This window comes from Gadus macrocephalus, chromosome 19 (assembly GCF_031168955.1).
Source record: "Gadus macrocephalus chromosome 19, ASM3116895v1".
In the NCBI taxonomy this organism is placed as follows: Eukaryota; Metazoa; Chordata; class Actinopteri; order Gadiformes; family Gadidae; genus Gadus; species Gadus macrocephalus.
In genome coordinates, this window is record NC_082400.1 from 7,178,970 (window position 1) to 7,204,120 (window position 25,151).

Genomic DNA, 25,151 nt, shown 5'->3' on the forward strand with positions numbered 1-25,151 from the left:
AACAGCAACAAAGATTTATTTTCTTTTCACCACACACTTTATTCAGTGGGTTTTTCTGAAACACGCATATATATTTACAACTAAACAGTAATTTCACATGGGTCAAATGCCATAATGTTTTAAATTATAATAATATAAACAATATCAATAATAATATACATTGTATTTGTAATGCACTTCACATAAAATAGCTCAAAGTGCTAAAGAGAGTCACATTCAAATAAACTATCTTAAATATCTTTAAAAATGTAAACAAAACTCTTCATTTCAAGGACAATTCTTGAATTGCTCCCATTAGACTTCAGCTACTATATAGCTACATTTGGAGATTCGGGGTTCAAGAATTACATGAATAAGATAAATTGCATGATCTTCCTAGCTTTCTTGAAAAGAAAATATCTGCTAAGTTTTTCCAATTATTATATTTAAACAAAAATACATCCTCAAGACAGCCTTCTCTCAGTGACCCAATATGCATATCAGGCGACCGTAAGTGGGAACCCGACCCACAGGTTGGGAACCACATCTTTTTCATTCAAGGTCCTTGTCTTTTGAAACCCTTTGACCAGCGTCATGGACCCTGTGAGATCTTCTCTCCAGAAGTCCTCCAGGTCCTTACTTCAGACTGTGCTGGCTCTCTTGATGGCGACGGAGGTCCACCTTGCGCTGGAAGCCCTTGCTGCAGATCTCACAGCCAAAGGGTTTGAAGCCTGTGTGTTTCCGGCTGTGGGTGATGAGGTTGGAGCTCTGGCTGAAGGCCTTGCCACAAACCTGGCACTTATGGGGCTTCTCACCTGACAGGGGAAAGGAGAAGGTGGTTAGCATCCTTGGCAGACACTTTCAAGAAAGGCAACTTGGTTCACAAACATGTCTTTCATGAGCAGGTATAGAGAGGGTTAGGACATCTTGCTCAAGGATGCCTACAGGTGATCTGTGTACAATGGGGTTTGAACCCAGAAACTTTCAATCATTTGGAGGGGAACACCCTAACCCACAAGACTATCCAGTGCTTTGTTTTTTTACTGTAAGCTTGTCTTGGATTTCGGTATGTTATCATGAAACAGCTCTGTATCACCGAGCATTCGTTGAATGTTCGGTGTGACAGTGGAGGTAACGTTCATGGTCTTTATGGTGACTCTAACATAAAGATAAAGCTACATAAAGATAACACAACACAGCCCTGCGTCTGAGAAATAAAGAATCGCGCCATTGTTCAGATTTGTCAAACATTCATTAAACCAGACAGACGACTGCATACACTTCCTTTTAAACCATCCCATATGCAAATCCACAGCAAATTTGTTTAATTTCTTTTTTTTCTGATTTATCTGCAGTCATTTTACTCTTGGAAGAAGATATCACTTTAGGTCAGGCTGAAGAGGGCAGAGGTAAAGATGCTCCACAGGTATGGTTCAACTTCTTTCTAATCTTGAGCCATTTGAATAATTGCCAGCTGATATCCCTAACGGACACATTGGCCACGTATGAAAAGAAAAGAGAAGATTATTGGAAAGGCAGAGCAACAGTAAATTGCTTTTTGTTTTATACCCGAGTTCGACCAGATGTTCCAAACCATTTAAGCCCTCAACCTCATCCATCCCCCTCAACAACACCTTACCAAAACTGTATAATTAATACTATTATAATTGAGGTATCGTTTTCATCATTACTTAGATTGCAATGGCCAAAGCACATAAGCTGAGGCATATCTCTATTTCTGGTCTTGAAAATACATAACAATGAACTAATACAGCACATATTCATATTTAAAGTCATCATTAAAATTCGTGAAATCGTGAAATCTTTCGAGTCTTTCCAAGCCCCCGACGGAGCCTGCCTTGGGTCCAACCCCTAAAGTACCCATAGCCCCGGCTGCTCCTCCCTGACCCGACCTGAGGCTCACCGGTGTGGATGTACGTGTGCTTCTTCATGTCCGACTTCTGGTGGAACCTCTTGCCGCAGTACTGGCAGGGGTAGGGCCGCGTGTCGGAGTGGATGAGCAGGTGGGTGGACAGCGTGGACGACCGCTTGAACGTCTTGCCGCACATTTTGCACTCAAAGCTCTTCTCCTGAAGTCGCAGAGAGAAAAACGTCCCTTACAACACTGCTGCTCTCTCTGATATCAGAAGACAGCAGAGTGGCACGCCGCTCTATCAAAACGACCCCATAGTAGTCGACAGTGAAAAGGTTCAGTTGGTGTGTGTGTGTGTGTGTGTGTGTTTGGGTTTGGGACGGGGGGGGGGGGGGGGGGTTATTATGGGACGCCCGCCCGTACCTGAGAGTGGACGTTCATGTGCTGCTCCAGGCTGACGGCGTGGCCGAAGGTCTTGCGGCAGACGTTGCAGCCGAAGGGCCGGGTGCCACTGTGGGAGCGCCGCACGTGGACCTCCAGCCCGTGGGGCGTCGAGAACACCTGCGGCCGCAAACAGGAAGTCAGCGCGGTGGAACCCTGGTCAACGGAGTTCCCCCACCGCGGCGATCCCCAACACATGTGTTTGGAGGGAGCGCGAGCTGTCATGTGTGTGATGTTTGGTTATTTGCTTTTCGCAAATACCATGATTTAAACACTACGGCTGCATCTCTAGATGTGTGGACCCTGTGGTGATACAGAAGGGACCACACAACACTTTAATACGAGGCTGAAATACATTTACATGTAGCCCTTTAGCGGAGGCTAAAGGACTATCCAAGTGACTCCCATTTGGTGACACAGCCTGCTCTATGCTTTAGGTTTAAAGTCAATATGGCTAGGTTGAGGTACGGTTACGGGTTGAATTACAGTTCTGGTTAGGGTTTAGGCCCCACTCCTTTAAGCTCCTTAATGAACTGCATCCGAAGCCGTTTAGGCCTTAAAAAGCGTCTGCTACCGAATGACTCGGTGACTAAATGGTAAAAGGGTGAAAGGCTACAGGAAAGTGGTCGCCCTCACCTTCTCGCAGGTGATGCAGTGGTAGCTCATGGAGGTTGGGGAGTACTGGGGGCTGTAGTCCAGCGGCTGCTGGGGGGTGGGGCTGCGGCTGAGGCGCTCGCCGTACACACTGCCCGCGTGCTGCAGGACCCTGGGGCTGAAGCTCAGCTGCCGCAGGTCGTAGGAGCAAGGCAGCGCGTCCCACGCTATCGACGTCTTGTAGTACGGAGGGTACTCGGGAATGTGGGGTTCTGGGAAATTGAATCCAATGTTAATTCCTGAGTTAACTGAATTCCTTGTGACCTTATTAATAACTGAGTTATTAATAAGCTTGATTTATAAAAAAAAAAAAACTATTGATGAATAAAAAATAGAATAATAATAAAAAGGACAACTAAATATTTAGGCCTGATAATATAATGGTCATATTCGGCACCGGCATATTCTTTCGCCTTTACTTTTATTTTACTTTTTCCCTATAAGTAATTTATGAATCCTTTCAAATGTATTTTGCACTCAATTCTATTATTTATTCATTAATAATAAATTAACGAATTACGAATCGATTACTGCGTAAAGGAAATTGATTCCGGGTGATTAAGATAAATTACAGCGATTTACCGGTCAGGTAGAACGGGGCTGTCTGAGCGACGGAGTGCCGGATAGGCTCCGGGGGGCCCAGTGCGCAGGCCCGCTCCTCGGGGTCCTGCGGGTCTTCTTGACTCTGATGGAACACCGGGGAAGGTCTCGACGAAGAGTCCGGACTGGACTGGACGGTTTCCGACAGCTCGTCTGTTTGTTTCAAACCAAATCAAGAACTCAATCATTGAAATGAAAGAAATATTGCATTGTCAGAGGTAGGCTATTAAATTATATTTCGCTTTTAGGCTAAAGCACCTCACATACAGAATGGGGATTAGATCATGGCAATAACAGAACAGAACGTAAAATAAACATTTTGAGTTTTTATTTTGTCCTTTCGTCCAAAAGACCGCCCTTGGGCCAAGAAAACAATTAAATCATCAGGTCATCTTCCTTTGAGTTTACATATGAACCATTGCATTATTGGACATATACAGTATGAATGTGACAGCCTTTGTGTCCTCTCACCGGTTCGCAGGGCCACCCGCGGGTCGTCGTATGATCGGTGCATATTATAAGAGGCGGACTTTTTCTTTTTCACCAAAAACGACCGTGGCATCTTGAGTCTGGAAGTGGGATTGAGAACTACCATCAACACCAAACACCTCAGAATGTTATCCTATGAGTATGTAACAGCACTACTACACACGTTATAGTCGTTATGTGATCGATTGGCATTGCCATTATTCGTATCATGAAGTAAACCAAAAAGCGTTATTAAAGTTTAAATAACATTAGGATTATCAATAGCATAACACTCATAAATAAATATACATATAAATATGTCAAACATGTTATCAATGTTCAGCGGTTAACTATTCGTTCAAAATCAGCATGAAACTTAAACAAACTAAAAGTGCAAGCTGTGAAGGGTTTCTTGCCTACCTTTTTTTTTTTATCAAATTAAACCGAACTATAATCGAGGGAATGTTCTCCAAAAAAATTAATTGTCGCAGCGTAAGAAGCGTGTTGTTAAATCCAATCCCAGAATTCAAAAAGCAAACCACAGTAAAGCATCGCGCATCGCCCCTCTTCTCCCCTCCCTGATTTACAATCAGATAATGTGCGCTGGAATCTGACTGTGGTTTCAGCCAATGAGAGGGCCAACAGGCCCGGGCCATTTGCGTAAAACAACAGAGCTGTCCCTGGAAGTCATAATACCTACCAGCCGAAAATATAAACCTTTCAGTTGAAATACAATGTAATAAATATACATTGATAGAGATATGGCTTTAAAACGAACCAAAACATGTATTTACCCAATTAGGCCTGCTTTGAATAAGGCCAGGCCTTTGCCTATTTAGGTCCTCATCTTTTTTTTTAATAAATATTCAAATACTTTGCTTCAACTAGAATATGAACAACTGACATGCAATGATGTCAGATGTATCTGTGAGCTATTAGTTTAAATCAAAAATATAAACAACGGACCATGTTTGGGTTTCATGATTGGATGGGCAATGCCCTTTCTGAGACACATGCTGTGCGCGTGAGATTGCGCGCTGCGTTGGGAGATTTTGACACACGTTACAGGTCGAGCCGAGGCAACTCCATAGGCACACACCCTACAGACTACTCTGGGGGATTAACCGTGTTGATTCAAACCTATTTGTTTGTTTTTCTCTACTTGGACTGACATTTATTTCGCAGGCGCCCTACTATTAGTCCTTTCCACAAAAACGTGATCGATGTCGTTTAAGAGGCAAACGCCTTGCTTGATGTGGCCTATACGTCACCTGTCAATAATGTTTTGATAATGTGGCGTCTGTGACTGTTTTTGACAGCAGTTGATGGTTGCTGCTTCATGGGATGTAGAGCGGGTACCGGGTTTGTTATAACATATTCAATTGGTTCATCCAAAGACAAACCGGGCAAAGACAAACAGACCTATTCAATTGGTTCATCCAAAGACAAACCGGGCAAAGACAAACAGGCCTAGAGACGAAAAACAAATTTAAAATACCAGCGGCCACATATTTAGAGGAAACAATAATGTCGTTGTGAGAAATTAAATATAGCTCGACGTGTGAATCGTCTAGGGTGATGTATGCCTGGCCATTACATTATCAAATAAAATAAATGCCTAACGTTATTTTTATTAAAAGAAATAGCAAGATGTTAAATTGAACGTGTGCCAGGAGTGGCCTGGGTTGCCGAGGTTAACGTCCCTGCTAATGTAACTGCTCTGTAACCAAGTTGATTTATTTTTAAGAAGCGATGGGGACACTTAGCGGTTATTCCAGTGCATTACGTCCTGCTGGGGCTGCTGAGGTATCCACTAGTGGTCCCAATTCAACTTACATTTCCTTCTCATAACCCACCCGAGGGACCTGCCTCCAGACAGTGAACACCAAACGTCACCGCCTTTGGACGGCCTACTTACCTGAAGAATGTGGACAGGTTGAAGGTTTGTATGCTGGCAGCAGGCGCCGATGCCCCCATACACTCACACATAGAGCTGCCCTCAGAAGATGTTAAATGATCACTGCCCGAAGTGACCATAAGTAACCACAGCGCCTCTTAGTGGTGAATTGATAGCACTGCAGCTCTTACCTGCAACACGGACTCGAGCTATCCTCCTAAAATTAATATTTTAGTTAACTCAAGCAAAAACAATTAAAGCAAAGGATTTAACAAAAAAGCAAAGGTGTTATTTACCCTCAAGAGTCTTTAAGTAGGCTCATGCATGTTATGATGGCATGATGGTAAGTGTCTACATGCAGGTGGCGGCGCAGGTGCAGTTTCCCAAAACACAGGACATTATGACAGCGTCTGCCCTCAGAATCTCAAAAAGAAGGATCCCGTGGCCCTGATTGAGTTGCGGATAATGAGCATCGGAAAAGACGCAGAGATGAGAGGTAGACCTAAGATGATGTATTTATTTTATAATAAGGACCTATTTATTTGTATTAATGTTTGACACATTATGCATTATGTATTATGTTTTTATTATAATTCCACTTTGTTTGACCTTATGCAGAGCACAATGGGGAGGAAAATGGATCAATGGACCTTTCCAGAGGTAAGCAAACGTTAATGGCTGGTATCAGCTGCTGAATTTAAGGTTGGTGTTATCAGTTGCTAAATTTAATTGATTAAGATGTGATCTAAAGTCAAACCATGTAGTGCATGTTGTAATAACCAACAAATAGCTATTAGCTTAACATTTCAAAAGCATTGATTTGTGAGGCAGCTTCTACTGTGGCTAGTATGAGTTGTAAATCTTAAATACATTTATATTTACATTATGTTTGGTTAGGATATGTGTTTGCCAAAGTCAACGTTATTTTAAATTAATTCATTTATTCAGAGAGTCAACATGTGCATGTTGTCAGATAGTAATAAATTGAGCAAAGTTGCTGGTCACTTAATTTGTAACAACAATGCCTGAACTATGATGTACACTGCAACATGACGTCCACCTCATTTCAGGACATAGATAGCAGCACGTGTCTCTGATCATAGAAGCATTACGTCTGAGTGTCCTTGTAAATCAGTAGGGTGGTGAGAGTAAAGTACTTAGCACTGATATGAATGAAACCACTCAGATTACTCAGTGAGCCACAGCAGATGGTGTTAAGTGTGCTTTCAGCTAATTTGTGGATCTAGCCCACAACAAAGTCACCCAGCTAAGAGGTTAAGAGTCTGTTTACATCAGACTTTATTTCGGTATAATGATGTTGCTCTAATGGGGGCGCCAGTATTGTGTGTGTTTTCTTGTCCATATCCTGGCAGTCAGAGACCCCCATCGCAAAGTGTCACTGTTTTAGTGACACCAATGTTTTGGTAACACCATTGGTCAGGGAAACGTGTTGGAACTGTTTATAAGTTTATACGTGTTTAAGTAATGATCATACATTTAACTGGTTTTGTGTGTAGCTACAATATACACAACAACACATTTATATATATAAACGCATATCAAAATAATCAAAACTTTGAAACAGTTTAAAGAACAACAGGGCCAAGAAGTGTTTAGAATCATGTGCATCAGAATCATGTATAAACCTTTTCAAATCTTAGAATTGGATGAAGCATGCATTTCACTGGTTCAACTGAAGAAACTTCTGTCGAATACACAGATTACATTGGTGGCCATGTTAACACAATAATCTATATAATCTAACACAAAAATGGATTTTCTCACTTAGTGAGAAAATCATTTTCTTACTTAGTGAGAAAATCAACCAGTTTAATATAACTGGGCTACACTTTGCACGTAAACAAACGTACAAGCATTTTTTTTTATGTTTTGTTTCCAGATCCTGCAGCTGATGTTGGTGAAATCCTCCAAAACATCATCGGGAACCAAAGCGTCTCCAGTACTCAGAAGATGAGACACCTGCACAACTTCGTCAAGGTTTGGAATGAAAACAGCATGATTTCACCAGGCATTATTACCAATGATCCTTTGTCCTTGGATCAGGGGTATCATCTTGAATGGGGATTCTTCTACCCTAGCTCCTATGCAGGGTAGGCCTTCACGAGGACGAGCTGGGGCTAACACACCAGGAGCTCATCATCTGGTGAGGATTTGGACATTTCTGAACGTTGATGATGACATTATCGTGTTCGTTTTAGTTTCATCTTGTACAATCAAAGGTCAATTACTCTCCGGCGTCCTCAATCTTCAATAAAAGTCGTCTTCAGCTGTGTCCATTAAAAGTGACCCTGTTGTGCGTGTTGGCGTGGTGACGGTCCCTGTGGCAGTGTGCGGGTGTCCCTGCTGAGTGACTCCGTGGAGGTGCGTGCGGCCGGGCTGCGAGCCCTGCGGTACCTCATCTCAGACCGCAGCATCCTGGACAAAGTCCTGGCCTTGAACGTGGACTACCTGATCACCAGGTGACAGACACACCACCAACCCTGTGTGGTCGGATGCTATTCACTAATATTGAGTCATTCTGCAGAGAGGGAGAGTGACCTCAAAGACATGATATCATTATGAGATATGTATTTGGAGCTAGGGAATCGACACTGTTGTTACATTTAATCTTGTATATTATCCCATAATGGTATTGATTCTGTTTCTCTGCTGGTTCTTGCAGGTGTATAGACATTCAGGACAGTAACAAGACCGAAAAAACACAGGCTCTCAGGCTAGTTCGAAAGGTTAGATTTCACTCAAATGATGCATGTTGAAGTGTCGAGTTTTGAGTCTGTAATTCTTTTCATGACGTTCTTACTGTTACAATTAACAACGTGATCATTGCCAAAGTGATGGTTGCTGTGAAAGTGTTATAGCGTTACATAACCAACACTGTATTATAGTGTGGTAGTAGCGTCATGGTGGGACTCGGTGTCTCCACACAGATGATGGCGGTCAATGCGTCCGTCTTCCCCCCCTCCATCACCAACTCCCTGATGGCCCTGGGAAGCGAGGGCTCCCAGGAGGCCGACGACATGGTGCGGCCCTGCATCGCCATCATCTGTGAGCTTTGTGAGTGAACGCCAACGGCAACGCCCTGCAACGACTGCATGCTCCACGGTCGCCTGTCTCTGGTGTACCTCAACGGTCGATATTACGGTCATATATTACTGACTAATATTTCTTGTGTCGACATTGCTTACTAAACACATTGTTTTTATTATATGTATTTCAATATATCTATATTTTTTGGGTCTTTTACTCTTATTTACATTATTCTAGCCTGTTGAGTACTTTCTGTGTTATCACCCACATTAACCATCTAGGATTGATAGAGTACATTTGATCCTATTTACTATAAGGTCACTCTCACTATTTTACAGCCCTGTTGAACCCGGCCGTGGTGGCCCAGAGCAGTGGTCTGAGCGCCATCTTGAAGAACGTGATTGGCTGTCGGCTGAACAGCATGAACGAATCGCTGATCGCCACCGTCCTCCACCTCTTCAACCACCCCGACACGCGGCAGTATGTCCGCTCTGACGTCGAGCTGGAGGTACGGCCAACCCAGAGACACGCACGGAAAACTCAATGAGATGAGGGATTCACCTTCATTTGGTTATCCACGAAACCCTACGCAAGGAGTGTGGCACGTTTAAGACACTTTTGTTATGGTACACACACACAGTCTTGGAGCCCAATCATGCAACCAAATTTGATCTCCTATTCTTACAGAGTTTTATTTAAAACATTTTTGTTATTCTGCAATTTAACAGGATCGTAATTTTAAAAATGTTCATCACTTATCAGCTTTGTATATGAAGACAGGATTTTTTAACGTTGAATACGTTTTTTTGTACAATGTTCTTATTTTTCTGTTGCTCCCAGCAAATCCTGGTCCCGTACACGGACTTCCACTACCGACTGACCCCTGACATCGGCGAGGAGCACCTCAAGTCAGTCCTGGATTTACTATTACTATTCTGTACCCAGCCCTCCTCTTGGTGATATGGTTGGCATTGATAATACTTTGGTTGATCTGATTTGTGGTGTTCAGGGAGAACAGAGATGCTCGCTTCCTGGCCAGTAAGATGTCAATCATTGCTACTTTTCGCTCTTGGTCAGGTAAGATTTTCTTTTATGAATTTATTTAAACATTTGCTGTCTATGGAATCAGACTTAAATTAGTGTGTTAATTGTGTTTTAACAGGTTTGAGTATGGTAGGGCATTACTTATGATTAAGATTGGCATGGATTCCAATAGTTTGTAAACTACTGGAATGACCTGACTTGGCGAAGACTGTTGACGTTTGTATCTCTCATTGTTAGTTAGTTTGACCAAACACAAACTTGTTGACCCTGCAGGCATTGTTACCTTGTGTAAGTCGGGGAACTCAGGGATCCAGTCTCTCATTGACCTGCTGTGTATACCAAACACTGAGGTGAGGGTAAGTATTCAGAGTTACAGTATCCTGCACTCATAGCACGCTGAAGGGCATGCTGTGTAACCTTGCATTTAATCAAAGCTCTGTAAGAGATAGAAACGATTTTCTGGTTTTATTTGACATGAAAGATATAGTGTTTCGGCCTTTTGGGCATTGAATGTCAACAACAAAACCCATACATTGTTGAATAGCTGTTTAAATTAACTGCAATCCGACTAATGCAATGGAGATTTTTTTTTGCTATCATATGTTTACATAAACATTTGAAATTTCTTACCGATAAAAAATAAGTATCTAGGAAATTAGCCATTCATTACCATTTTGATTTCATGGTGATTTTCCACACTGTCTCTTTATGGTCCGACAGAGAGCCTTGTTAGAAGTGATCTATGAAGTCTTCCTTCTGGACATGCCTGTCGAGACAACAGACTTTACCGAAGCGCTGATCAGTGTCGGTAGGTCTAGACGATTAGCTATAACCACGCGTAGTTGATTCTTTAGACGTAACATCAGACAGAATATCAAGCTTCGGGGAGTTGTTATTTAAACAGGTACTTTTAATGTGAAACATCCTGTAGACCCTGGTAGACATCAGCAAGGGTGGAGGCTTACTGAAGGCTTCATCGTCTCTGAGGCTCTGGTTATTCTTCCACAACGGTCCCTATCAAGGTATTAAACGTGTTCATATTCTCCTTTTGGTCGTATTATGAATAACTATTCAGGTCGAGATTCAAATGTTTTTAATAAATCTCTAATGTGTATCTTTTTCTTTCTCAGACCAAACCTCATAGACAACTACCTGGCGTTCCTTCTGTCGGCCTTCATCCATAGCAGACTTCTTGAGGTGAAAGAGGACTACAGTTATTCTTACTGACTTAAAATGCCTTGTTTTCATCCGTAACCGTGGTGCATCGCTCGTCTCCAGGGTCTGGTGGAGTTGATCACCAGCAGCGATGACTTCATATCAATACAAGCCACAGTGCTACTGGGACAACTGCTCAATATGGTACTGTAGTCCCTCTCGCCCTCGCTGATCTATCTACATCTCCAACTGTCTATCCGTACATCTACCGACACGTCCGTCTGTCCGTCTGTCTGTCTGTCTTGCGATCCTTTTTGTAAATGTAGGATTGTAAAACAAATGTCTGTCATCATGTCTGTCATGTGCCCGTATTTCTGTATGTCTTCCTGTCTGTCTGTCTCTATATGTCTGTCATGTGCCCTTATGTCTGTCTATTTCCTCCTGTCTCTATATGTCAGTAATGTGCCCATATGTCTGTCTTTGTCTTCCCGTCTGTCTATCTGTCTCTACGTCTGTTTGTCTCTATATGTCAGTCATGTGCCCGTATGTCTGTCTATGTCTTCCCGTCTGTCTATCTGTCTCTACGTCTGTTTGTCTCTATTCGCTGTCATGTGCCCGTCTGTCTTCCTATGTCCTCCTGTCTGTCTGTGTCTATATGTCTGCCTACCTCTTCCTGTCTCTATCCATCAGCATGTTCCTTCCCCTGTCTCCAGGCCAACAGCATCCTCCCCCACTGCCACAGCCACCACCTCCACTGCCTGCCCCGCCTCATGAACATGGCCGCCTGTTCCGCCGTCCCGCGGGCACACAGACAGTGAGTCTCATCCCTGCCCAGTCCCGCCCTGTCTGAACGGCCGTTAGCCGTCCCCAGTGTATGCAGAATACAAGCTGGTGGTTGATCGTGCGCTTATGACCTATCAGACAAGATGTGGGAGACCGATGTACATAATAAATGTATTCCTGACTCCCGTGGATTTATTGAAGGTTCATTGTAATAAATTGATTGATGGATTATATTCTACGTAACATTCTCCATACCGAAAATAGAGTAAAGGTATGACGCTCTCCTTGGACATGGTGGAACAGACATGGCCATTTTGTTTCATCATGTATTCGTTTTATTATCATGTCATGAAGTTTCCAAAGCAAAGCATTGGTTTAAAAATGTTACATATAATCCCAGCGACACCAGTGATTCCTGCAACCCACACACTGATCTTAAGACTCTGGTGTCTGCAGAAGAGCCCAACCAACCCCAATGCGTCCACCACGGGGCCTGGTTAACAGCTTGAGCTTGGCCCTCCAGACAGGCCAGGGCAGCAGTGACCAACCTGAAGCTCTTCCACGAGAGGACCAGGCAGGGTCCCTCCCCTCACAGCCTCTACCTGGACCACGTCCTCCGCAGGGCGGCCGGGGCGGCCGCGCCCCCCCACGGGTCCCTGGCCCTCCCCCACAGACGCCTGCCCAGGGACATGTTCCCCATGAAGGTAATGGAGACACAACCCCTAAGGCTGTGACACCACATGCAGCGGATTCAGAATCTCATGTCGTTAAGTAACAGGTGAGTGTAAGGGACGATTTATGCAAGGTAGCCTTCAGGTAGACTGTATACCTGGGGAGTCTCACCTAGTGCCTTTGGGTTAGGAATGGAACTCCTTGGCTAGGGCCTATCCTGTTTATTAGGACGTACTCGCTGACGGTAGGACGTCCTGAGGCTGCTTGTACTGACGACATGAACCCTGTGTGTGTGTGGTTCGTCAGGAGAACGACGACGCCCTGCTGGCCAACCTGAGGGACAGCCACGTTCTCCACCACGACGAGAACCTGGACTGGAACTGGGAGCTGGTGCAGACCATCCTGAAGGTCGTGCAGAACCTCCGATAGTATTTAGATTTATTTCATAATCTGTGTATTTATTCAGAGGTAAATCACGGATCGTAATACTAGTAATTTTTTTCTTATTTTTTACTGTTTATCTTTACTCTTTTCTATATTCTATATATATATATATATATATATATTATTGTCTATATTTGTGCCAGCTGTAAATATAAAAAATATTTTGCCTTCTGTTTTGTAATTTTTTGTCTTTAGTGGCCAAATGTTAAACTGCAAAGCAATCGGGATGACCATATACACAAGTGAGTATAAACAAGTTGTACTTCTCAGGCAATCATCATACCCCTCCTCAAACACTGAATCAGGGGCCTGCAGCTGTTAGGTCCTGGGCGTCTTGCCCAAAGGCTATTACAGGAGGGCGGCAGACATGGGGAACGAGCACTCACGAGGCTACCCTGCCCGTTGTGTTGTCCTGCGGCTTCCCTTTAGGTTTGTGAGGACACTCCTGTGGTTCTTCATGCCCAGCAGTAAGCTGTTTGTCTCCATGAAGCCCGACCACCCCAGGGCCCGACAGACCACTGTGGTCGGCTGTGAACTCATCGAGTTCCTCCTAGACTCGGAGGAGGTCGGTTCTAACTATTTGTCTGCGTTTGGATATGTCACAGCCTGTGTTAACGCTTTTTTCTTCTAGTCTAGTAATGAACCACCTCGGCCTCCCCCTGCTACACCATTTGTTATCTCATCAACGGATGTATTAGCTAATCACATAAAGGCCACACCCATAGAAATCCTTTTAGCCCAACCAGAGAGTAACCTTTTTTCACAATAAACATATCTATACAACTGTGTACCTCTGCAACTAAAACATTTTTGGAATCAACACTTTTATTTAGAAATTTAGAAAATACAAATAGTGCCAATGACCCCCAATAGATTGAGCCAGAGTTTATACCATAGACGTTTCAAACTGCCAATGTTAGTTCAACAGTGAAACAGTGTGATAATAACTTTTACATCAAATAAATAAAAATGATTGGGAGGTTTTCAATGTAGAATTGATTGCTTTCATTACTAAAATGATTTATTGACTTTAAATGAAACCCTTGCTATCTTCTCATCCCCTTCCCAGGAAGGGGATGTCTATCTGGAGGACCTGGTGAAAGACATCGTCCAATGGCTGCACTCCTCTATCGGGCCCAAAGCTGGCAGCAGCAGCAGCAGTAGTAGTGCTCTCCATGGCAACGGGCTACTACTGACCACACTCAGTCAGTACTACTTCCTGTTCCTGGGGACGCTGTCAGCTCATCGCCACGGCGTCAAGGTGCTGGAGAAAGGGAGCGTCTATCAGTGGTCAGTGGCTCAGGGTTGTTATCATTAAAAATATTAATATTATTATTTAACCTTTCTCAAACTCTTTTTATACTGATGGCCAAAAACCGTCTCCAGTCCAAGACGTTGTTAACAATTATTTAAAGTCTTGCCATCGGATGTTCTAATCTATATTAGTAATGATGTCATTTTTATTTAAATGTACTGCTTTTATCAGTTTGTTTTAAAAGCCTTTATATATATATATAATATATATATATATATACATTGAATTGAATTGAATTGACTATATAGATATAGACTTTATAGATATACAGGTTGTTGTGTGAAGAGAAGAGCTTTGGGTCTGCCCAAACGCGCGGTGAGCTAACCCCCCCCCCCCCCTCCCCCCCCCCTCCCCCCTGCAGCCTGCTGAGCCTGTGCATGCAGAGGAACCAGGACCACGTGGTGAAGCTCACCGTTTCCACGCTGGACTTCAGCCGCGACGGCCTGGCCCGGGTCGTCCTCTCCAAGGTCCTCATCGCCGCCTCGGAGGTAAGAACCTCCCGCCGCTACGGAGCCTGATGACGGACCGCCCGTCGGCCCCGCCCTTTTTGATTGACGAGGCTCGGCGTGAATCCGAAGATTCAAATACTGTTACAGGTCTCTGCCTTTATGGACAGAACAGTGGCTGGAAATGCTTGAATGACGTGTAGCAGGAGGGGGTTGAGGTTTGTCCGAACAAGAATCGGATTGGCCGTCTCTTAACTTATCCTGTTTTTCATCAAATATCCACTTTCATCAAGTCCACTGTATGCCGCTGACAGTTTGAGCAGAACAGGCTGGAGTGGAGCCATGGTCGCTGGTGGATGTCTGGCCTTCAGCGTTGACTTTAGGTGTTAACCTCTTAGTTGGTCCTCACGTCCCTCGCGGACCACCTCATATGTAAATGGTAGAAAACAGATGAATACACAAGCAGAGGCTGAGCAAAGAGTGCCAGCGCCCCCTTAGTAAACAAACGTGCTACTTTAGAAGGCCATGGCCCAGGGGCGTTGCTAGACCTAGAGTTTTACTGGGGCACAGGCCCCCAACTGCCAACATTTTTTTTTTTAACGTGTGCACAATATGAAATATATGGATACAGAAGGGTATGTACGAGCTTCAAAATTGTTGTCACTGTCATACTGTAGGCTATATTAAAGCACTGGTAAAGGTAAAGACGCAAAGATGGATTCATGAGTACCGTACAATTATATTTATTTAAACACATACACATCTCAAAGATTTACAAATAAGGTAACTGACAAATAAACAAAAAGTCTCTTTATGACCTTCACCTCTTTATCAGGAGAAGTCTACACATCTATATTTATTTAGAAGCTGTGTGGAAACAGCATAATTTTGCCAGAACGACATGTACTAAAAAGGCAAGAAACAAGGTTTAAAACTAATAGAATTTCTGACTTAAGGTGAGGTGGCTCATTGCCACCAATCAACCTGGAAAATGTTATAGAACCATCAAAGCTCTTAAATTAAACTAAATAAGGCCATACACTACTGCATAGAGCCTTTTTAAATGATAATTTTTTCACTATTAAGCTGTATCGCCGCGCCTTCATGGTGGCAAAGCGGTCAATAACGTGGCTTTGACTCACTTTGCATGGTTGCTCCTTTTCAATGGACAAAAGAGGAAGTTGGTGAAGCCTTCCTTGCCCCATGGTTGACCTAAGCCAGGTGTGGAGCCTTCTCGACACACTGAAAGATCGCTCACAACTACAACTGTTTACAGGAATTGTGAGTGCAATGATCTGAATTATCGTGTGTGTGTGTGTGTGTGTGTGTGTGCTATAAAACTACAGGCTACAGACGCTCAGTATTGAAAACTGGTGCTAATTATGTGGGCAACATTCTTTAACAGCAATCAAGTTGTCATTGTTTGTGTCAAACAAGTTGTGAATTTGTTGTAACGTTAAAAAAGGAGATGAGTTACTCTGGGCTTTTTCCAGCTCCCGTGGTTTCCAACGAAACATGATCAACAAAAAAACAAGGAATTGAAAGCTACTTACAATATGCCTAGGTTACATTAATTTCCCCTGATGGCAGCAATGTTCCACTTTCAGCTGGAATTCACGGTACATCAAAACCACGTGTCTTCTTTCGATTTCAGTTCCCTTTATTTATTCACACAGTTCAGCAGCGGCATTTATTCAGAATCAGAGCCCAAATTAAAGCTGCATTTAGGGCGACTATCACTACCCAGCAGAAAAATAGATGCACTATAAATGGTTTTGTATAGCAGTCACGAACATGAGCATAGTTGTGGAAATGCTGGTGTTAGAAAACATAGTTGACGGGAATTAAAGTGCTGCACATCGACTGTACAAATGTAGATTATTCATCACAAGAATTTTAATTCAGAAATCGAATAGGCTAATAAACTCTGAACTCTTCATTTAAGAAGGTTCTCACCAGTCATTTGTCGCCTGGTCGCAGTGTCGAGTTTTTTTTTTAAAGTAGTTCACTAGTCGTAGCGTGCAAATAAATTGCAGTGTCAGAATTCTGAGAATTTTGTCAGCATTCAGATTTCCCAGAATTCTCTTACACTGCAAATTAAAGCGCTACTACTAGCAAACTAGTTTCAGCGTGACTGGAGAAAACTTCCTTAAATTAACCTTTAATGCTAGATTTGCATCAACGCTATTGTGTGAATTAGTATGGTTCTCTTTCATGGAAGCCGGAAGTGGGAGATTCCTTATTTTTTTTACCATTATTGTTTTATTAACAAATTTCTCCTACAGGGGATTGATAAAGTTCTATCTAGACTATTGAACAGAAAGAAACACTTGGTCATACTTTACACACTTTCAGAAGAGTCACGTGGACGAATCCGTAAATAACTGATTTTTTTCATTGGTTGTTGCGTTAAATCTTACCCAGATACAATAGGGCTATTTTCTGATTGGCTTTTATGTAGCCCCTTTCGTTTTTTGATTGGCTGGTAAGAGGCAGGCTCGACTGAAGACTCCCGAGGCAGCAGGAGATGCACTTGATGAATCCTGCCGATTCCATAGCGAGAGCGGCGCTTCTGCAGATGAATTCAATAATGATCAATGGAATTTTACTGGGGCACTGGAGACTTTTACTGGGGCACGTGCCCCAGTAAAAAGGGGCTGACGACGCCATGGCCATAGGGACACTGCGGAAAGAAAAGTCAGCAATGTTGCTCCCAGTATGTTTATTCAGCCAACACAAAGTAAAATAAAATAAATTGATGGAAAACACTACAAGGAAAAAGCAGATGATGGGATGCCAAACAACACTTATTTGTGAAATAATAGCAAGCCATAAACTATATTGACTGAGAACACAATCTTTAAAATCGATATGATCTATATAGTTTATTCTACTATTGTAATTTTAAGTTTAAAATACGAATTGAAGAACAATGCCCCGTTCCAACAGTAGTACTCTATCTTTAAACGCGCCAGCTTACGTTCCAACAGTAGTACTCTATCTTTAAACGCGCCAGCTTACGTGATAAGTATCTTACGGCGGCATTATTATTCAGGAGGGGGGGGGGGGGTTGGCTGTCAAACACAAGGTCGCTGGTTCGAGAGGCACCTAACCCTGCCTTGAGCTGCCTTGAACCCTGCCTTGAGCTGCCTTGAACGGCTGTCGTCGTCGTGTGCATGTGTGCATGAGTGGGCGAATGTTAAGCAATATGGTCAGGCGCTTTACGTGGAAGCGCTACATCGATGCAGTCCATTGACCAAGTGTCTGAGGCAGGAGGCCGTGATTGGTGGCGTTGTGCGCTGACGACGCCCTCCCGCCCCTCACAGAGCTGCCGGCTGTACGCCACCAGGCACCTGCGGGTGCTGCTGCGGGCCAACGCAGAGTTCTTCAGTAACTGGGGCGTGGAGCTGCTGGTCACCCAGCTCTACGACCGGAGCCAGCCGGTCCGGCTGGAGGCCCTGGACGTCCTGGACGAGGCCTGTGAGGACAAGGTCAGGGGTCACGACCCGGGAGGCTAACCGAATGCTTTGAGGCCGAATGGTTTGAAAATGAGATTTATTTGAGATTTCTGTTTGGTCAAGTGCAGCATGGTACGGTGGCTTTTTTTTTTTTTACATGCAGTCTTAAAACAAAATGGAAATGTATTAAAATAATCTATTAGGATAATAGATTAATATGGCGCCATGTTTTGATTGATGGAGTTCCCATGTGAAGCAATTGCCTATCATAGTTCGCTTATCATGCTTAAAATAAAGTCTGTTTTCTGATTCTCCAGGCCAACCTTCACGCGCTGGTGGAATTAAAACCAGCTCTCACGCACCTTGGAGACAAGGGACAGCTGCTGCTGCTGAGGTACCTTACTGTTACCTTACTATTCAAACACTTTAACTACTACTAACGACAACATTTACAGACAAACCACTTTCCAAATAATGTCCTCCATAAAATGTATATTATTAAAACCCAAAAACCCATAACATAAAATAAGATGCTCCCAGGTGGGATGTGAACAGATCAGGTAATATTCCAGCTTTACAGGATCTCCTCTTCTGCTTTCAGGTTTCTGTCCATTCCAAAGGGTTTCTCCTACCTGGAGGACAGGGGGTTCATCACTGGAGAGCTGGAGAGATGGCACAAGGTGGGCTTTCACCTGGCCTCTGAATCTCACTGCAATGAGGAATCATTCGCTTAACACCACTATGTGTTACTCCTGTTCCCTCTCCCGATGTCCATCTATCTGTCTGTGTCTCTCTCTGTGTGTGTCTCTCGCTCTGTCTCCCTCTCTCTCTCTCCTTTCTCTCTCTCTCTCTCTCTCTCTCTCTCTCTCTCTCTCTCTCTCTGTCTCCTCTCTCTCTCTCTCTCTCTCTCTCTCTCTCTCTCTCTCTCTCTCTCTCTCTCTCTCTCTCTCTCTCTCTCTCTCTGTCTTCCTTTCTCTCTTTCTCTCTCATCCTCTCTCTCTCTGAGTCTCTCACCCTATCTCTGTCCCTCTGTCCCTCGCTCTCTCCCTGTGTACAGAAGTATAACCTAAAGTACGTGGACCTGATGGAGGAGCAGCTGAACGAGGCTCTCACCACGTACCGCAGGCCCGTCCTGAACCGGAGCAGTCCTGGACGCTCCCGCGCCCCCCGGTCCGTCCCCGGTTCTGTTCTGAGAAGTTTTGTTCCTGGTTTCATGGCCGGTGGTTTCCAGTCAGCCATGGCATCATAGATGCCATCATTCAAGGAAAACCAATTCCCCTGTTTGAGCGAGGATTGATTGATAGACGTTAGGGCCAATAACAGGAAACGCACCCTTGGAACCACATGAATCTGTAAGCTCATTTATATTTGCTCACAGCAAATGCGTCTGGCAAATCATAACAGTTGATCTTATGTAGAGCGGGTTTGATATAATGACTGTACGGAGTCGTTGAAGCATTGCTCTGATTGGTTGCAGGTCTATCCATTTGCTTCCGGAGGAATTATGGTCTGCGTCCTTTAACGCCCCTTGAAAATCCCTAAATGGTTTTAATGTGTTTAATCCATAGAGGGAAATTATGAGTCAATATCCCCATCTTATCCAACCTTTTTTAAATGTACTGCATTTAAGTTAAGACTTGGAGCAGAATCAATTCACAGCACTAATATGTAACCCACTAGATATCCTTACATCTAACATAAGTGGTTTTAGGGTTTGGAGGTTCCCTTCAAATCTAACAGTCGTTAGATTTGGTTCTACTTTCTCTTCACAACCAGGGCACAAAGACCAGCCGTCTACCCCCTTGTTCACCTATACGGCCAGTTAGTCCATGACAAGGCAGGCTGCCAGCTACTGGAAGCACAGGTCGGTTTTTGCTGTAAACCATCTGGTCAACTAGCTGATGGTTTTATCAAACACGACACACAGTGAATTCAGATACATGATATTGCCTTTGAGGCCGGTTTCAGCAGTGGTTAAGTTTCATCTTCCTAATCTTATCAACAAAAACAGTCATACAAACAAAAAAACACCAAAAAAGTTGTTTTCCTTTCGCAGTCGATTTCAGCTATTTATTGTTTTTACAGGATCTATTTTAAAGTTAATATCGTTATTTTGCTGCAGAATGTGCTCCAAGATCTGAGCTCGGTGGTTCGATCCCCAGACCTCGACAAATGGGAGGGCATCAAGACACTGAAAGCTGCTCTCTGGGCTCTGGTAAACCTTAATTCTGCTGTCCATATATACAAACCCTTAATTCATAGTGGGCCTGGATCGATCTATACTGGTATTGGATGCTAGTTCACTACTATAGTATGTTGTGAGGATGTACTTTCCTTCAAATGCTGCTTCTTTCCAAAAAAGTTTTATTGTAAAGATAGATTGTATGAATAGATCGTATAGATCAGATATTGAACAAATTCAAGATCATTTCAGCTTGTTGATACATAGACTGATGTGAAATAAATGAATACCAATAATTTGTTGCTAAGATTTTTTCAATTAATTATATTTAATACATTGGTATCTTTTTCATTCAAATATAGTATAGATTAGATCTAATATTTGAAGATGGGGATGAGGATATTTGTATCTTTTTCATTCAAAGTATAATATAGATAAGATAAAATATGAACATCAGACTTAGTATCAGTATTAAAAATGTATTAGCTCATCTAAGCCATGAACACAGACCATGCTTTTTGTCCATTGCAGGGCAACATCGGCTCCACCAACTGGGGTGTGAACCTGCTTCTGGAAGAAGGCGTGGTCCCTGAGGTCGTGGCACTGGCACAACACTGTGAGGTGCTGTCCGTCAGAGGGTAGGAGCTTCCCTTTGTCCACAGCCTTGACATGATTTACATTTACCAACGACAACACCAACCCACATGGGATTCCTCTCAGCTTCTCTTCAGTTTAAAACCTCAATCGTGCAAAGGTATTGCATCTGGTTCCTGGATCAGTGGAAGCTAAAACTGTATTGATAGAATATTAAATGTATCTAAAGGCTGTAATATATGTATTTGGGGTATTTACTGCATGTATCTGTGGGTAACTAATGAATGTTATGTCATTCAGACACTACTGGAGACAAACTCAAAGTCATTAAGCAGCAGGTAGGGGTTAAGGCATTTTGGTCACAGGTGGACCATCGCAGTTCGAACCCAGAACTAGTTGGCCTCAATCCAAAACCCCACCCAGGAACTAAACCCTGCCTAGGGACTAAACCCTGCCTAGGGACTAAACCCTATCCAGGGACTAAACCCTATCCAGGGACTAAACCCTATCAGCGGACTAAACCCTATCAGCGGACTAAACCCTATCAGCGGACTAAACCCCATCCAGGGACTAAACCCTATCAGCGGACTAAACCCCATCCAGGGACTAAACCCTATCAGCGGACTAAACCCTATCCAAGGACTAGACCCTATCCAGGGACGGAACCCTATCAGGGACTAAACCCTATCCAGGGACTAAACCCCATCTAGGGACTAAACTCTATCAGCGGACTAAACCCCATCCAGGGACTAAACCCTATCAGCGGACTAAACCTTCCCCAACAGACAGAATGAGACGGTTAAACCATTCCCCCCCCTGCCTCTGTGCGGTAGGACGTGCCTCTACACGCTGGGCATGCTGGGTAAGACGAGGCGGGGCTGCGACGTCCTGAAGCAGCAGGGCTGGGACGCTGTGTGCCACAGCAGGCTGACCCCCTGGCCCCCGGTGCCCCAGGAGGTGGGCCTCCAGACCCAGGCCTGTGACGCCCTGCCCCCCCCCCTCAGGGTGCGCAGGCCCCAGTCGGTGTCCCCCCGGAGCCGGCGCGGCAGCGAGGGGAGCCAGCCCCCGGGCCGCCACGGTGAGTCTGAGGCACCGCCTCTCACGGTTTGTGTGTCAACTTTAACAGTCATGAGATACGATTCTATTTTACTGATAACTGATTGCTTTATTAATCCTAGATGGGAAATTCGGGATGATGATGTTATTAGGAATAATGTAATATGATAAATATTATGAGTTATACAATTTGATAATACATAGGGTTCACCCCTGTGAAAATGATGCTGTCCTACCTGGATTAACTGTTGAGTAAAAGACACATGTACAGGATAACCGACGCAGATAAAACTGCTAGAAAAGGTTAAAAGAGAATGTGATAATATGAAGTACGCCCACCTGTGAGATTGTTGCATAATGTTTGATTATATCCTAACTATGATCAGGTTTTAAACCAGGTTGCTTCACCTAGGTGATGTGTTCGTTCCAGACGATGACCAGGGGAGGGACGGCAGGGGGCCCCACCCATGTTCGACTCCTCACCACCATCAGACCCCAAGGATGACCATCACGGGCCCCTCCGGAGAACCCCCTCAGCCCCTAGAGGGCCCGATGGCTGGCCCCACTGCAGGACCCAGCCAGGACCCCCTCTGGACAGCCCACGAAGAGCTCCCCTTTGGGGGGTCGGAGGGAAGGTGTCTGCTGCCCTGGGCCGTGGAGCCGGAGGTCCCTGGAGACCCCCGAGAGCGAGGGGAAGGCGATAGGTCGAACACCACCATGACCGACGTCAGCGTGATGGGTTCCACGGAGTCTGCGCCTGCGAGTGACCAAGGTCTCCAAACCATGACCACCACCGCTGCCGCCGCCGCCGCCGCCACCGCCACCACTGCCCCAGCCACCGCCCAGATCGACGTCCTCCAGACCCCGCAGCCGGGCCCCCCCCGATCCCTCTCCGCCCTGCAGCTCTCCGGGTCCGGGTCCACGTCGCCGGCCCCTCCCGGCCCCTCCTCCGGCCCCTCCTCGCACCGGCTGACCCGTCACACCAAGTCCCTCAAGGGGACTTCGGCCCCCGGGACCCGTCTCGGGAACTTCACCCGCTCCTCCTCCACCTCCTCCTCCCCCTCCTCTCCCTGGGGCTACCGCAACCCGCGGACCCCCCTGCTGGCCCGGTCGGCGTCCCTCAGGCAGTCCAGCTCCCTGGACGCCCTGGGCTACGCCACCCTGCGGAGGCTGCAGCAGCAGCGCATACAGCCCCTCCTGGGCCCCGACGAGGCGCTGTTCGCCGACGCCATCGCCATGACAACCGGCCGCCCGGGCGGCAGGTTCGCCTCGCAGAGGTGAAACAAGAAGACCTCACATTCGTTTTTTTTTTGTTTTTACTTGAACCCTGAGCACGTTGAATTCCCTTCCTCGGATTCGAGGGCCGCCGACCCTAACGTCTGTTCTCCTCGGAATAGAAAATCACGCGAATGTTGTAGGCAATTTGCGTTCTCATATTCACTGAATAAAGGAACGATGGCATGAATTAATTCGATGCAACCGCGACCTTGTTGTCGGCCTGCAGGTTCGGCAGGACGCTGAGGTTCGCGTCGCTGGACCAGGAGGACCTGCTGTGCCCCATCAACCACGACACTCTGCAGCGCTCCTCCTCCCTGCGCGCCATGGCAACCGCTGACTCAGCGGGCGGTCTCCGCGGTGACAACTACATCGGCATTGCGTTGCCCGTTGACATCACCAACATGCTTCATGTAACCATTACTGCTCTTGTTTTTGAAACATATTTTTTATATTTTTTTATGTAATTGATAGGCTATTTGGTGGACGGTTTTATGAAAAGCATTTTCGAATGTACATTTCTTAGAGTGGGAATTGAACCCATAACCCAGACACATTTGAAGCCTTTGCTTTACCAGTTGAGCTCGACAGAACCACAGCAATAGCTGTGAGTTAGCAAATACTTTGTGGTCAAGATCACGAATACCAAATCCCTTTTTGATCAATCACAGTGTTCATTTTATAATGTATAGATTAAAGCCTGACCCTGTAACCATTATTTAGCTTTATTTTAATCTGGGTTCAGTCTGTGTGATAAGTCCTTTTAATGCTCGTTCAATACATTTTGCTTTAATGATTTCAATTTTCCTGATTTCATGTGAAGCCCTTTACGTCTTGATTCTGCGATGTTGAATTTACTGATCAACGTGTTCTGGTTTCTCAGATCAAACCAATACCATACTTCCGGAAGACATTGAGCCCACCAGCCGAGGACCTGTTCAACGATGAAACATCTGATGGTATGTTCCTTCTATTCTTCTTCTGTATTGGACTGATAACTCTACTCTAACAACTCTAGTTCTCTATTTAGAGATATAAATAGAACGTTTCAGTTTCAGTATATAACCCCTTGAGACGTAGCATCTCGTTTTCGAGGGGGACCAGACAAAGGACACGACATGAGATACAAAACAATGTGCAACAAATAGCAGAAATGGTTACAGTTACAGTCAATGAAAGCACAAAAACAAACACACACACTCATCACACACACTAGAGTCATTGATGCATGTTAATATTGTAACTTACAGTGAATTTTGATAAAGGCTTGTGACATAAACGCATCTTAATCTAGGTGTTCTGGATAAAGGATGCCTCACAGGTACATTGAGGACATTGAGGAGCGAGTGATCGACTGATTAGTTTAATTTCCTCAGAGCCCGGTCACGTGGGTCACCTAGAAGGTGTGGACCCCAAGCTCAGTTCTACGGAGCTCCACGCGACAGAACCACAGTCCCCACCGAGGCCAGTGGACACTGGGCTGCAGGAACACACAGATGACAACTGCCTTTACTGTTCTGGTCTCTCTGTGCTGGGCCTGAAGTCTCAGAACTGCGGCCCAGGTGGGATATACATATATATAAATGGTATTTTACTATAGTTAAATGTGTTTTTTTTGTTCATGGATGTATACACTGCGTATATGGCTGATAGTCTTTAGATTTTATATCATTGGTCTTATTTAGTTTTCATCTTATCTATTGTGATAGATGAAGATATGTTTCTATAATTCCTTCATTAGGATTATCATTAATTTATCTGAAATTA

The 25,151-nt window shown here is 44.5% G+C and overlaps 2 protein-coding genes across 3 annotated transcripts; one reads left to right on the plus strand and one right to left on the minus strand.

The window, feature by feature from the left end:
- On the minus strand, positions 1 to 4,690 carry gfi1b (growth factor independent 1B transcription repressor). Of its 2 annotated transcripts, none has more exons than XM_060038317.1 (7): positions 4,436 to 4,690; positions 4,019 to 4,116; positions 3,530 to 3,700; positions 2,930 to 3,159; positions 2,276 to 2,413; positions 1,893 to 2,069; positions 1 to 794 (listed from the first exon to the last, which is right to left on the minus strand). In XM_060038317.1, the coding sequence occupies exons 1-7, from the start codon at positions 4,669 to 4,671 to the stop codon at positions 621 to 623; spliced, it is 1,224 nt and encodes a 407-aa protein (XP_059894300.1). In that variant the 5' UTR covers positions 4,672 to 4,690; the 3' UTR covers positions 1 to 620. The 2 variants fall into 2 exon arrangements, with proteins under 2 accessions (XP_059894300.1, XP_059894301.1); XM_060038318.1 differs by having other exon boundaries at positions 1,904 to 2,069; positions 4,436 to 4,549.
- LOC132447512 (rapamycin-insensitive companion of mTOR-like) lies at positions 4,683 to 24,777 on the plus strand. The gene is made up of 34 exons (XM_060038316.1): positions 4,683 to 5,957; positions 6,274 to 6,408; positions 6,531 to 6,572; positions 7,813 to 7,910; positions 8,012 to 8,076; positions 8,261 to 8,392; positions 8,596 to 8,659; positions 8,861 to 8,987; positions 9,299 to 9,468; positions 9,801 to 9,868; positions 9,970 to 10,037; positions 10,278 to 10,360; positions 10,725 to 10,812; positions 10,936 to 11,026; positions 11,135 to 11,201; positions 11,283 to 11,363; positions 11,873 to 11,973; positions 12,466 to 12,646; positions 12,921 to 13,022; positions 13,254 to 13,300; positions 13,488 to 13,623; positions 14,128 to 14,348; positions 14,735 to 14,861; positions 18,146 to 18,310; positions 18,595 to 18,671; positions 18,879 to 18,957; positions 19,335 to 19,447; positions 20,054 to 20,141; positions 20,400 to 20,492; positions 20,991 to 21,097; positions 21,887 to 22,131; positions 22,540 to 23,386; positions 23,614 to 23,797; positions 24,268 to 24,777. The coding sequence occupies exons 2-34, from the start codon at positions 6,378 to 6,380 to the stop codon at positions 24,391 to 24,393; spliced, it is 4,314 nt and encodes a 1,437-aa protein (XP_059894299.1). The 5' UTR covers positions 4,683 to 5,957; positions 6,274 to 6,377; the 3' UTR covers positions 24,394 to 24,777.
- Positions 24,778 to 25,151: the final 374 nt, after the last annotated feature.